Source organism: Diadema antillarum, unplaced genomic scaffold (genome assembly GCF_040938485.1).
Source record: "Diadema antillarum isolate AM-2024a unplaced genomic scaffold, OU_Dant_1.0 seq00001481_RagTag, whole genome shotgun sequence".
NCBI classification, from domain to species: Eukaryota; Metazoa; Echinodermata; class Echinoidea; order Diadematoida; family Diadematidae; genus Diadema; species Diadema antillarum.
The window spans coordinates 153,877-169,296 of record NW_027272220.1 but is presented as its reverse complement, the minus strand read 5'-3'; the positions used below and the strand labels follow the sequence as shown (position 1 = coordinate 169,296).

The following is a 15,420-nucleotide window of genomic DNA, read 5'->3' as shown; positions in this document are numbered from 1 at the left end:
ACCATTACTAACACTGGAGGATTAAACGTAAATGCACACACCAGTAATCAAGATTCACTTTCACGTCAAAATGTCACGATGCGCAGGCTTCACCATATTAGTTTGTTATAAACCTGACTCGATATGTCTACATTGTGGATAGTCAGTGTCCATGAAAATCCTGTTGATTTTTACCTTGGGTGAAGGTTGTTGTGGTTGATTTAGAAAAAGCTTTCTTTGGTGATAGAATGCAATTTATCAGATTTAGAAGTAAAATATGTAAGTTTTTCTGAAGAGAGGGGTCACTTCTTGCCCAAGAACGAAGTTGCATCAGGCCAAATTCCACAGGACCCACTGCTTTAGATCCCTTCCGATATTGCAATCATAAGCAGTTTTACAGAACAGGACTTTTAAGTCAGTGGTTTGATGTGGTCGTATTTGGCATACAAATGAGCCCAAATTTCAAATCCGTCATGGAGCAAGTGACATTCCAAGGTTGATATCTGTTGTGAGAACATGGGGGAGGGGATTCCATGAAGTGTCCAGTTTGGCAACAGGAGTTTGTTTCCTTGCCAGGGGGCCAGTAATAAAACACCCCACAGCCCAGTAGACGCAGTGTCACCTTGTAGCTCCTTCTCAAAATGATGACTCATTACAAGGCATAGAAAACAGTTCCCCTTGTTACATTCCAGCAAAGGGGGCAAAGCTATGGGGAGTGGGTGGATCCTGCACATTTACACAGGCAAGAGTGCCATGTGGGATCGAATGACTTCTGTTTGACTTTCCACTCGCACCAATTTGCAGACTACTTGAATGAAAATTCCTTTGCACTTGAAGTAGGGAATACTGAAGAAAACTGCAGGATGGGCCATGCCACTCACCAAAATCTTTTAAAGCCCAGCCTATTGAGAATTAATCAAAGTGCACATATAGCAAGAAATGCCAAATGTGCTTTTGTCACCCTAAATGATTATTATACTCCTTATTTTCATAACTTTGGGAAAGAAAGGAAATCAGCATGCAAAATGAACATTATGTGGTGTTTAACCCCACAAGTAATTTAATTGTCATTTGTGTCTGTGCAATAGCTAGGGCTATTTTCTATCATGCATTCTTAATTTTCAAACTCAGCATTTTGATATTGTTTGTTTTCATCAGAAAGCATTGTGTTAGGAGCAAGAATAAACGAGAATCCATTCCGACGTCGCCAGGGGTTGCGTGTCGTGCCCGATGCTTTAATCCTTTCACCGAGACACTATCTTTTAATTGAGTCTGAGAAAAACATGTTTACACCTTTCTCATAGGGTGATTGATTTTATTGTGACTGTCAGACCAAATTTAGAAGAGCTTTCACGGCAGTTTCTCTCAAAACTAGACAAATGTTTTCCACGAACAAACAGCAAACATGTTTCTGTATTCAGAAAGTGCCTTCTATTTAAATTCACAAGTAATAAATGAATAAACAAATTAAGCTGAACCTTGTTTGAGTTTTAGATCCTTTGGAAATTCTAGGACAGTGGACTGACAAAATTGCTGTTTTGCAAGGAAGATGTCAAAAAGTGATGCTCCTGGGGTACTGATTTTAGTTTTGTAACTAAATGATGTAGGAAAGGATTTTCCAGACATTTTAAATGAAATGTTGATATTCTTCACCGAGTGGAAATATGATTATTTAGGTTTTGTCACAACCATCTTTGACTAGTTACCACTGATTTTGCATTTTGAGACTGCTATTCAACTACATTTGATCCTCCCTTTCGTGTTTGATTTTTCCTCTTCCTCATAACTATGTATCTTTATTTCATGCATCTCTATCAATCTATAGCTAGAGAATCTGCTACTGGACCAAGAAGGCCACATCAAGATCACCGACTTTGGGCTATGTAAAGAAGGCATATCATACGGCGACATGACGAAAACGTTTTGTGGCACGCCAGAGTACCTAGCACCAGAAGTAAGTCATGACTGGCCCTGCCAGAACGTCATCATTTTGTTGGTGGTGTTGTTGGGCTTTTTTTTTAATTTTTGTGCAAAGGAATTGTCATGCCCGGTCAAAATACAGAAAGATCTAATATGTTCAGAATGTGTAAATAAGCCAACATGCAAATATTTTGCTTCCTCACCCATTAGCCATAGATTTTTGCGTAGAACACTGCCATATGACAAGCTCAAAGACTAGTTTGCATCCATAATGAATATGGTAAATACTGTATACGCTGAATATTTTGCAATGTTTTTATTTCTGCAAATTTTGCTAGTCAGGGTCTAATCATGAATTTTAAGACATGCACAAATATTGACTCTTGTGTTTGGCTGTACATAGGCTTTTTCCGGGGAGAATACTGCCAGAGGGGACGAGAAGACTAGGTAATCCGGTGAAGGTGCTAGAGCTTCTCTGGTATATCTTTAGAGACGAGGGCCTTCTGATTTCAGCTCATCTATGAGAGGATGACACATCTGACCCATGCTGTGCTTGATCCCTCATTGTTTTCAGATCCTAGAGGACAACGACTATGGACGGGCGGTGGACTGGTGGGGGACGGGGGTGGTGATGTACGAGATGATGTGCGGCCGCCTGCCATTCTACAGCCGCGACCACGAGGTCCTCTTTGAGCTGATCCTGACAGAAAACATCAAGTTCCCAAACAGGTTGTCCATCACGGCAAAGGCCATTCTGAGTGGCCTGCTGGAGAAGAACCCGAAGAAGAGGCAAGTGTGGTTGGCTGACTCTATGGAGGAAGAGAGGAGAGGAAGAATTGGAAAATGTGGGAAAGGGAGATGGGCAAAGGGGAAGAGGAGATGACAAGGGAGGTGGAGGGGCTCAGCTGAAAGAAAGCGAGAGACTTACGGTGCCATAGTTGCCACTAAAGTATTTTTCTTTGAGGTTGTTAGTGGAGGTATCAAGCCAACCTCTCGATGAAGCAAGAGGGAGAAAGAGTAACAAAAAAAAACAAAAAAACAAAAACAAAAAAACAAAACTACCTCCAAAGTAAAAGGCAGTAGGTTTTACATGAATGGACATAAGGCATTGAATTAGATCATTTATCCTTATATGTTTGCAACAGTGCCTCTGTGACATAGGACCACATTGAAGTTGTTTTAAGAAAAGTAAAAAATGATTTTCGGACCTGAATTTTTACTTCATTGTAGCAAGTCTTCTTCTTCTTCTTTTTTTGAAACTTTGTTCGTTATAATTGGAGTGCACTGTATTTTCTTGGCTGAATTATTCAGATTTTATTCATTTATTTGTACATCTGCATTATGATTGAGATGGCCTTTTCCTGGATAGAATCCAAGCCTCTGCTTTGTAGCTTATTTCCAACCCCAGACATAGAAACTGAGACTCTTGATGAAATGCTGTGCTTCCTCTGATTTGAATCTTCTAGCTTTCCTCTGTGATCTCATACTACAGGTTAGGGTGTGGCCCAGATGATGCCAAGGAGATCATGGGACATCCCTTCTTTGCCTCAATAAACTGGGATGACCTGTACCACAAGAGGGTGAGCATTGTTTCTTCTTCATCATCATCATCATGTCCTTCTTCTTCTTCTTCTTCGTCTTCTTCTCCTTGTCTTTCTCCTCCTTCTGTATTCTTCTTTCTTCAATTCTTCTGGTTGAATGAAAAAAGAAAAATAAATATTGTCAGCTGGGAACCAGAAGGGCCCTATTGTGTTCTAAGATTTGAGCGTAAATAAGAAGGGAACAATCAATTTTCATGAAAAATAAGATTATTTAATCAAAAGTATATAGATTTTTTAGCATTGTTCCAAATAAAGAGTAAAATAGTGCCCTTGTGGTTTTAATTTTTAACATTTTACTAAAAATGTAAATAGTTAAAATTGACACCATAATGTAGAGGAGATGGAGCTGTACCACATGATACCAATAACTCATTACCCCCAAAATTGCGATAAAGCCCTTCTGGTTCTCAACCCACGATATGAACAAATTGATAATTCAAGAATTCTTTTGTATTATAAGATATGTATGCATAAATAGGCATTCATGATAAAGTCCCTAATGAATAGATATGAATGAATAGATAACACATACCCACTTTGTTTTCTTATCAAACTAGAAAACGACTTCACGTCCTTCATCACCTCTAAACCTTCAAAAGACTGTCCCCCAAAATTTTCGACACTGGAATGAAGCTGTTTCTTGCTTTTTGCACTAATCTCCAGGTTACGCCTCCTTTCAAGCCCACCATCGTGTCGGAGACGGATACGAGATATTTTGATTCCGAATTCACTGCAGAACCACCAAGGCTCACGCCACCAGGAACAAGTGAGTAGCACACAACTTGCTCCCACTGAGATTGGCTAGAAGAAGGGATAAGTTTTCCCCTTTTTTATGCCTCCGCCACAAAGTGGTGCCGGAGGCATTATGTTTTCGGGTTGTCCGTCCGTCCGTCCGTACGTACGTCCGCATTCGTTTACGCGATAACTTGAGTAATATTGACTGGAATATTACCAAACTTGGTCCAAGTATAAAGTATGATGGGGCAATTACTTGATTAGATTTTGAGTGAAATTGGCCAAAGGCCAAAGGTCAAAGGTCAAGGTCAAATCATGCAATTGTATTTGTTTACGCGATAACTCAAGACTGGATCGAGCAAATTTCACCAAACTTTGTCCGAGGATGATGTATGATGGGACAATTACTTGATTAGTTTTTTAGTGAAATCGGACTGAGGTCAAAGGTCAAAGATCAAGGTCAAATCCTAAAATTTATCTGTTTACGTGATAACTCAAAACTGGATGAAGCAGCTTTCACCAAACTTGGTCCAAGGATGATGTATGATAAGGCAATTAGTTGAGTAGATTTTAGTGACATTGGCAAGAGGTCAAAGGTCAAAAGTTCAAAGTCAAATGCTAAAAATGTTGCTATTTCCCCCATATCTATGCAATGCCCGAAGGTATTTTCTTGAAACTTAGTGTAGACATGTACTACTGTGTAAAGATTCTCCAGATAGAGTTTCATGTCATAAGGTCAAAGGTCAAAAGGTCAAAGGTTAGGTGAAAATGTTACAATTTCACTTTTCTCGCAGATGGTTCAATGTATTTTCATGGAACTTGGTACATACGCATGTACTGACTGGCAGGGATTATCTAGGGAACTTAGGGGTCATGGGTCAATAGTCAGGGGGTCAAGGTCAACTCCTCAAAATTTTACTATTTCCCTCATATACTAGTATATGCAATGCTTGCATTATTAGTTTTAAAACTTGATATATACATGTATTACCGAATGGAGATTCTCTGGGAATTTCCAGCCAGAAGGTCAAAGGTCAAAGGTTAAGGGTCAAAGGCCAGGTTTAGATGGGGAAAAATTTATTTTATACTGTAATTACACTCTTTCTTCATACCTTGAGAATTACTCAATGCATAAACTTATAAAAGGGTCGGTCAGAAGTCAAATAAAAATCCTCAATTTCCCAAATATGTGTACCTGCACTCTTAGACAATTATAGCAAATCCAGTTCAAGGAAAATGAACATTCAAGATATTTCTGACAAACCTGTCATTTCAATATTTTGCCAGTTATGTGAAACTGTCATCACACATTGTAAAGACATTGTACTACACCTATTGGGAGAATCATGCATTATGGCGGAGGCATCAGTCGCCATAGCGACATTTCTAGTTCTTGCTAGAGTGGACTCCCGTTATAACGAAGTCCTTGGGACTGGCAGTTTCCTTTTGTTATATCAAAATTTTGTCATAACCGAACAAATAAACAATAAAAATACAAAGAACGGATAATGTTGCAGCCTGAATTTTTACTTCGTTGTAACCAGAATTTCATTATAACAGGAGTGCACTGTACTTGCATGAAGTTTGTGACTGTTCCTTATGGAATTTCCTGATCACCATGCAGTACTTATAAATGTTATGTTGGCTAAAATGTTTTTTTTTGTGTTGCTTGAAGTTTTTTTTTTAGTTTTTGTTTTGTTTGGGGTTTTTTTGGAATTTTTTTGGTATTATCATGCACATTATTCAAAAGTTATTGTCTATGGCATTTTGACAACATTGGATGCAAAAGATAATGGTGTGAACAGAACAATGCTTTGTTTTTGTTTTTTAAATGTGTAACTCAATCTGTGTGAAAGATACTGGATGTAATGTTTCACTAATGCTTTCATTATTACATAGGATTTGTAGTTGTGTTCATATCAATTCATCTCAAATATAAGAACAATCTGTGATGTGGTTGAATGACGTTTCCGTCAAAGCAAGGAGATTATATAATTCGACCATAGGAACACAGCTGACATTGATTCAGACCATTTTGTAGCTGAACACTTTGATATGATTCAGAAGACATCAGGACCATTTAATGTCTACTTTAGATCTTGTTTGCAATATGATGAGCTGTGTGATAGATTGCCTCTCAATCTGATGCATGTCTATGTAAAGACTGACAATGTAACTCATATCTGACTATATTCTATCTTTATCCCCCCCCCCCATCATTCAGATACCTTGTCAGCCAACCTCAACGATGATCAGTCACAATTTGAGAAATTCTCCTATTCTGATGATGTCACACTGCAGAAATGAGATTGGTCACTACCGCTGCTACCCAACACGCAGTCATGCATCACCATGGCATATAGTTGTCCCAAATCTCTGCTCCTCCTTCATCTATTTAAAACTTGCTGCTGCCTCTCCGCCTTCGAGGGGAACAAGCTGTAGCAGTGTCCTCAAAACTCCACTGTTGATTGATTGTAGTCAGCAGGTTTCGATGAAGCCATCTGCGACGCGCATGCACTGTGTTTGCTGCTGGATTAAAGCTGACAGAAAGTTTGTGAAAATGCTCACATGTTTTGAATCCTGCTCAAGAAATCGTTTGCAGACGGGAATCCAGATACCTACTGAGCATTCTTTTTTTTTTCCCCAACCTGAAATTTTTGCCTTTCCACATGACTCTGCTGTTGATGGCATGCAAGTTTAGCAGACATACGGCGACACTGTCACTCACCCACTCATGGAGTCGTGTCTGCCAATGCCAAATGAAACTCAAAGAAGAGCAGGGGAACGCCCCTGCCCTGAGACGTTGCCGTGGGGAACGAGAAATCCAGACTGTGGGGATCCCAGCAGTTTAACAGCATCTCCCTCCTATTTATTGGCCACACCCACCTCGCTCTCGGATGGTCCCGGCGTCGGGAGCTTTCTCCCCATCCTCACTTTTGACCCAGCACAGATTACGAGCATTCATTGCCTCCAAGCAAAAAAAAAAAGAAAAAAAAAAGAAAAAAAATTGTTCGTGCATCATCTTGTCTCGTCATTGCCACATTGACTCTTGTCTGGGAGAACGCAGAACGTGATTTTGATCATTCAGAGAAAGAGGGAAAAAAATCCAAGATGAAGAGGAAAAACACACAGGAAGCTGGGACTGGACGAGCAACAAAGTTGCAGGAAATAGAAAATGTGTTTGCGCCTTTTTGACTGCCAAAATAAAACAACAACAAAAAACAAGTACCAAACATCGTTTGACAGTATGTATGTGGAAAGCACAAGTAATGGTCGACGTTATTAACCAGGTATAACTGGAGAGTAACTGGCATAGGGGAGCTAAGAAACTCACAAGTTCACATGTTGACATTTGGCTTCAAGGAAGAGTGTTGACTTTCAGTGACCCGTGAATTTCAACGAATCTGTTTCTTGGTTTTTAGTCATTTGTACAAAGGAATATTGATTAAGAAAAATGTAGCCTGGAATAAACTAATACATACATGTATGTACATGAAGATGTTACTAAGTTAACATTTAAAAACAGATGGAAAAGTAACTGCAAAACAAAGAAATATATAAATGAGATCAATTATATTAAAAGATGTAATAGGTGTATTCGTTTTGTGATATGTACAGTATATGTGAAAAAAAAAAAAAATTATGGGTTTTGAACTTGCACAAGGATATTGGTCAATTGCACTGTAGTGAGAATTGAAAGCTGCTGAAACTTTGTGGACCAACATCCCAACCACCAACAAATTTACCTGTAAGGCTTGTTTGTGATAATTTATTGAAACTTGAGTCTCTTATTTTTTCTTTAAACACTTCTTACTTTCTTGTTTCCCGCTTTCTCTCTTCCCAAGTTCACTCTCTTTGTGTTCCCTAGTTGTATCCATCAGTTCCTATTAGTCTGGTGTGAGGGTGTGAAGTGAGGAAGGAAAAAATTAAAAGATAAAGTCACTGCAAAAACTTCTTCAATAGATATTTCGATATTTCATCTTTTCAATGTTGACACAGAATGTCACAAAAAACCTGTATAGAATGACCAGTTCTACTGTGGTCAAGCAACATTTAGGACACTTCCGCAATTCTGAAAACTAGACCACACCTAACTACATGATCACACCAGAGTCTAAAAGCTTGATCAGTAAGATTGCTATTCATTGCAGCTAGTTGTAAGTGAAATGGCTCACCCATCCACACACAAAATTCATGGACGGGCATAGTACCATGTTTTTTGTTTTCATTGCGCATCAATACATCTTTGTACAGGAACACTGACTTTTATACTTTTGTTGTGCCTGCATAAGAATGAAATCTGGAGCAATGTATTTACATAGGGTGAAAATGTGACGCAAGTTATATTTATTTAATCTCTATCGAGCAAATGGATCCCTTTGCAAGTGTTGCACGATCTGATCATGGTTGTGGAGTACAATGGTATGACATGCATTTATGGTCAAAGTTTACAAGACCTATCATCCTGTTTGTTGGTTTGTTTGGGTTTTTTTTTTCAGAGAATCCCTTATGTCTGTGGCCCGTAACTTCACAAGGAGGAAAATTAATTTTTGATAAGCTAATTATAAAATGAAAGGAAGCCAACCTCTCTAGAATGACAGGATGCTTTGCTGGCTAGTTTAGTGAATGTGAGGGTGATTTGGCTCTTCACCTGAATGATGGATGCATTGCCAACAAGTGTCTGTTCAATTGTGTCATTCTGAAATTGCACTGAGTAGTGCTGGGATATTTGGGTGGCATGGAGCAGTTTTGTATGTCACAAAATCTCATCCTATGAATACATTGATGATAATGTGGAAGCGGTCAGGCATGTTGCTTCGAAGCTGTGCATCATATATCTCAGCTGGTGTATCCAGTGCAGAAGGGTTTGAATGGCTTTGAGCATAGTGTTTGAACAGGAAGACCATGTGCTCTATACAAGGGTTTGTGATGAGCACGGTATCCTATGGATCTTAACTAATCTGCATGCATTTGTTTGGACATATGCATGACTCTTCTCTGTTCTTTTTTACAGTCTCTGCGGGAAGGACAAAAAAACAAGGCATATTTGAGATCATGTTATCAGTTGCACTTGTTGGCTTTTTGCCCTTAGCATTTTTGACAGCTAAGACATCTATTGATGACACTTTATTATGCAGAGTTAATCATCATCTTACACAAAATTGTTGGTTAATGCAGCTTTATGATTTATAAATTTCATGGCCAACCATCAATCCAGTCCCTCATTTTGTCCTTGTATGGCTCCTACACTCATTGGTGTTCTGAAATCTTCCAGAAAGAGAAACAGATGTGTGATTTCAGATGTCAGCTGATGAAGACAAAAACTTCAAGGGTGGGACTTCAAGTGATTTACAGTGCTGCAGGTGAACCCCATGATATTGAGGAACTTGGGGCAGCTGAATTTTCCTTGTCTTGACAAACACCCATATCTTGCAACATAATTGTACACATGAAGAATTAGAGACTGCTACAAGTCCAACCCACTTCACAAATGAGAAATATCATCTTGTTAACATACTTTGGTGTCAAATCAATGGAATGCCAAATTTTATACCAATTTTGTAGATATGTGTATTTCATAACTAGTAATTTCAATTCTCTGACTTTATATGGTTGATAAGATTGTATCTTATTCGCTTTATGAAGGACAGGCAATACACCATATCAAGTGAAAACTGATTTTTTTTTTTTCCTTCCCGTTATATGTGAGTCACCTATTCGACAATCCTAACTGAAGAGTTCGTCGTCCTAAAATCTTGTGTGATGATGACTGGGAGGTAGCTATACCTCAACCTACTGAGTGAAATTTGCCCTCTCGAACAGTACACAGCTAGTGTCTATAACTCATAACCTCTTGTGTGAGTGGTGAGCATGCAACATGCACCAAACATATGCAAAGTGCACAAGATGCCCAGCTGTTTAAAGATGCATGTTACACAATTTGTGGCTGCAAAATCTGTTTGCAAAAAGTGAATTTTGCTGTATCAGTATTCAATATCATGGGATTCACGTGTAGGTATATGACCATTTCGTAGCATTGATTAAATTCACTGAATACCTTTTGGAATGGCTTAGATTAGAAGCACCTTAGAATGGGGAGCAGAATCCCCCTCCCTTTCTCCAAAACACAAATCAAAAGAAATGAGAGAGAATTTAAAGTGAGGGAGAAAATACTGCATGAGGAATATGTTACACTGACATGCTTGGTTGAAGCAAGTTCCCCACTGTCGAACTCGTTTCATACCTGCCAATTGTTCCCATGTCATAGGAACATTCCTGTTAGTATAGAAGAAGCTTCACTTAAACCTTATGTTCCTATTTTTGTCAATACCTGCTAATAGTAATGTATGGAAGATTGGTGAAATTTTCTATTTGTTCATTATTTTCTCCCTGTTATTCTTATACATACTAAATTTTAGGGTTGGCAGGTTTGTTTTTTTATCTTGGCCTCATCACGACTACTTTTGGTATGCTAAGTCTCAATCTTGCAGACTCTGTGCTGGGAATTTTGACGGATTAACAATGCCGTGCTTATGTTCTTTCTGAATTCTGCGCACCTCTGACGTGAATGTGAGAAAATTTCTGCCCTTGAGAACGACTTGTTGATCAACTGAAGAAGTATGACCAGTGTAATCTGTCCTTGAATTTAAACTCCAGTAATGCTTCCCTTGATGCCACCGAGTGTGTGCACCCTCTGTGCAACATGTACTTACAGATGTCACTCTGAGCCACGTGTGTGGTATCTTTGCATAGCATACATGGCACGTGGGAATGTTTCATGTTTAGTTCTGCTGGGGGGGAAAAAATCTTATGTGGCCTGGAAATGTTTGCCAAAGTGACATTTCCACACAAGGTCCCAATTGAAAATGTTGATGATGATATGTTTTTTTTTTCCTCTCTCTCTTCTTCTTTCTAACATCTCATATGTCATGTCAATACAGCACTCCTCCATGTGATGATAAAATCATTCAAGATGATTACCCATCGCATTGTTGATGTTGGTTTTACAAGTTACAAGCAACTGCTGAAAGTGTATTTGTATATCAATCGCCAAATCACCAAATCAGACATTGAAATAGCTGAGTTGGACTAAAATATTGTACAGTTGAACTATTTTGGGATCTGTCTGTCTGTTCTCTTTTTCCCCCTGATATATGAAACTGAGTTAAACCGTTTTTACTTCCTCTTATTTTTTCCCTGTCCTCTATGTAACATTTGTCATAACCAAGACACAACTCTGGGGATCTGAAAAGCTCCCTCATGTGACAGAATTTTGACAGCTTTTGTTTTTGTAATATTCGATTTGTGTTGTTTATTTGTAACATAAAGACAGAGCAAAAATGTTTTTTCAGGTTATTCTGCAGAAGAAGAAGAAAAAAAAAGGCATGCATAGCTACGAAAAAAAAAGCACTGTACAGGTATGAGAGAGATGTATAAATATAAATAAAAAGAGAAGGAAAAAGTTATGTAATATTGTGCTCCTGTGGCTCCTGGTATATCTCGGATGTGTATATTGTGCATCTTATAATGTTCAATAAAAATTGAATGAACCGAATCGACCCAGAGTATGCAGTGTTTTATTGTATGCATCTCTGTCCACTTGTTGGTGTCAATGAATCATGCTTTGATGATATTGCAGATTTTTAATTAACACTTCTAGACAAGGAAGTCTGGCATTTAATGCAAACAAAAAGGGGGGGGGGGGGATTGGCTATGCTGGGGCTACTGATATATTAACTCATTATTTCCAGCAACAGACTTTCTTGCGTATTGCAATTAAAGAAGTTGTAGAGGAATTATAATGATAATCTGCATAGTTCTTGTGTTGACTTATCTTGGATAGAATTTTTTTAAAAGCCATGATAGTAGTCTCGCTGTTTGGTAAAATTTAATTGTGTGATAACCGACAAAAAATTCCCACAATAGATGTATTTATAAACAATATGAGCAACGTACAGTATATTAAGTATATAAAAATGTATATAGGGCCTATGCATGTATGTATGTTTATACTGTGTATACACATACGTTGTACATACATTCCTACATAAGTTTATCATAATCATATTACACAAATAGCAAGCATCCGGAAAGCTAAGCTTATCCGAGCCCTTCCTGCCCCGTGTAAGCAAATCGGATCTCGTTTATTGTAAAACAAAAACATTTTGCGTACATTAATTTTTCGTGAATTTCGAGAGCTAAGATACACGAAATTAAAATGCATGCAATATTTCTTGTATACAATATGCACTGAATGCCAGTGATCATGACAATTCGTGAAAGGACTTCGTTATAACGGGAGTCCACTGTAGTGTTCAATTCAAAATGTTTATAGTTACGTTGAAATACAGCTTGTTACTTAGTGAAATATGCAATCTTTTCCAAGTCGCCAAATTCGTCTTGTAACATGTTTCAAAGCATATAGAGGAATGCTAAACATCCCATTTTGATGCTTCAGAACTTAAACATGTGTTTGCATGAACTGCGAGGGTACGTAGAGAGCTCCCACTCCTTGAATAACGCCTCCCAGATCTTACAACGAACTTTGAGGGGATTTCAGAATCGTGTCGGAAGTGGTTTGATTGATAAGAACAGGCTATCTAGAGTTGCATATTTTTTTTTTTTTTTTTTTTTGGGGGGGGGGGGGGCTGTTTATCGGATAGTTTATGCTTATATTCTACGTACATAGATACCTGTACAATGTAGCTGTAGCGTTAGTTGTAGTTGAATAATTGTTGTATTCTTCGTATTAACCTCTTTCCTAGGAGACTCTTTAATCATCATAGTTCTATCCCCTGGGACATTTACCATCAGTCTATCGGAGGTTGTATTCTGGGATACTTTGGATTCAGCAGTACTACTCCGCCACCGCGTCACATTTTGTGTGCGCAATACTGGTGGCGTTTCTCGACGGATTCTATTGAAGTTCGGTATGGAGGTGTATTAAAAACCATATAGCCGCCAACAACTTGTGGTGGTAGCGCTGTCTTTACACACAAAAGGGCTGCTTTTTTAGGGTCCGCTCGAATGGCCACAGAAGCCTCGTAAAGGGTTTATCATAGTCTGATAGTCTGAACCCGTTGTTACGGCACATTTTGGTAAATCGGCACATTTTGGTAAATTACCAAAATGTGCAAGTTACCAAAATGTGGCGTCACTAATAGTATGTTAAACGGCACATTTTGGTAACTGCACATTTTGGTAATTTACCAAAATGTGCCGATAGTGCACCTTTACCTGACGGGATCAACTGTTACCAAAATGTGCAGTTAAAAGTGGATTTGCCTGCACATTTTGGACAATCTGCACATTTTGGTAACTGAACTAAAAACCCATGGATGGGCTTGAAGGTGATATTTATGGTCCTGCAGTAAAGACAGGCAAGACACTTATTTAGCTCACCCGAGCTGAAGTAAGCTATTGCGATTGCTTTTCGTGCGGGTATGGTGACCTGCGTGCCAGGTGCGTGGGGCTGACAACTCAGTGAAGGAATTCCTCTGAAGGAATGGCAGAAGTACATGTACCACAGAATGTCATTGATTTGGCCGCATACGGGGACTGCGAAATACATGCGTGGGAGTTGCCTGCGAGGTGCTGCCGCTAAGGGCCTCCTACTGGCGTTCTGCCTGTACCTCTGCGGGCAATTCCCACGACTCACCCGGAAAAAGTTTTGGTCATGCTGTAAACTTAGCTGCGGGTAAATCGGACTTGCGTGCGCACCTCCGGGCAAATACAGGTGAGATACGCGCTAGGTACTCTCAGGTGCGGACCAACTGCGGAGAGCTCCGGGTAGCAAATTTGCTTCCCCGTAAGTCAAACTTCCCCAAATACGGTATGACAAGGCCTTGAGCATGTTCAAAATACATGTATGTTGCGAGTGAGTTCCGGGGGTACACGCAGAACACCAGCAGTACCTTGCAGACAACTCCAACGCAGGTACTTCGCAGTACCCGTAAGTCGCTCGTAACAGAAAACGGATTGGTTTCAAAGTTCTCACACAGGTCAAACGGAATACACGCAAGTAGAAGGTAAGTAGCACGCGTCTAGCAAATAAGACACAAGTGCAAAACTCGTAAACATTCTTGTCCGCCCGCAGAAAATTTTCCTGCGTGCTGAAAAATCCCTACTCGCAACAAGCCCGCGTAGCTTGCCCGGAAAGGTGTGACACGACCTGTTTCTGGCAAGCCTTGAGTGCGACTTGCGAAGAACAATTTTTACTACACGGGGCTCGAGATTCCCGCAGAAGACCTGCACGTAACAGTACCTAGCACGTATCTCACCCGTAGTCGCCCGGAGGTGTGCACGCAAATCCTTTTTACCTTTCCGGGCGAGCTACACGGGCTTGTTGTGTGTGAGGATTTTCCAGCGTACCGGACAATTTCTGAGGGCGGTCAAGGCTTTGGGGGAGTTGTGCATGTGTCTTACTCGATGGATGCGTGCTACTTATGTACTTCTTGCGGGTGTCTTGCGTGTGACCTGCGTGCCAGGCGCGTGGGGGCTAACAACTCAGAAATTCATCTGAAGGAAGGCAAAAGTCCAACAGAAATGACAGAATGTCATTATCCTGGCCGCGCTGACCGCATACGGGGACTGCGAAGTACCTGCGTGGGAGTTGCCTGCGAGATGCTGCTCAAAACTTGGCTGCAGGTAAATCGGATTTGCGGGCGCAGCTCCGGGCAACTACGGGCGAGATAATTTTTTTCCTGCGTGCTGGAAAATCTTATTCGCAACAAGCCCGCGTAGCTTGCTCGGAAAGGTGTGACGCGGCCTTTAGGCTGCCGAACTCATTCGGTGGGGACAAAAACCAACTGTACTTACAATTTGTTTTTGTGATGATTGTGGAGAAGCAGAAAGTTACCAAAATGTGCCGTCAATGTCCTGCACATTTTGGTAAATTTACTAAAATGCGCAGTCACCAAAATGTGCAATTTACCAAAATGTGCCGTAACACCCCTCTTACTTAAAAACTAGACAGGTGATGATAACGTAAAAAGCATGTCATGAAAACAGTGAAAGTGGTATCTCAGGTGTAACAGGCAAAATCCTCTGCGAACTGTTTAAAATTATACACAATGGACAAAATAACAGTTATATGCACACAATGTGTCGATATTTATTCTTCGATATTATTTTCAATATTTTTTTAGCGTGAAGTGCTGGGCAGGCGACACTCCGATAACAAGGG

The 15,420-nt window shown here is 39.8% G+C and overlaps 1 protein-coding gene across 1 annotated transcript in view; it reads left to right on the top strand.

Moving 5' to 3' along the window:
- Positions 1-8,175, top strand: part of LOC139709929 (RAC-gamma serine/threonine-protein kinase-like) — a 99,532-nt gene extending 91,357 nt beyond the window's left edge. The window contains exons 10-14 of the mRNA XM_071621884.1: positions 1,805-1,933; positions 2,474-2,688; positions 3,392-3,479; positions 4,164-4,266; positions 6,460-8,175. Of these exons, the coding sequence (XP_071477985.1) occupies positions 1,805-1,933; positions 2,474-2,688; positions 3,392-3,479; positions 4,164-4,266; positions 6,460-6,542 (618 nt within the window). The 3' untranslated portion in view covers positions 6,543-8,175. The remainder of the gene's footprint in view (positions 1-1,804; positions 1,934-2,473; positions 2,689-3,391; positions 3,480-4,163; positions 4,267-6,459) is intronic.
- The last annotated feature ends 7,245 nt before the right edge of the window (positions 8,176-15,420 follow it).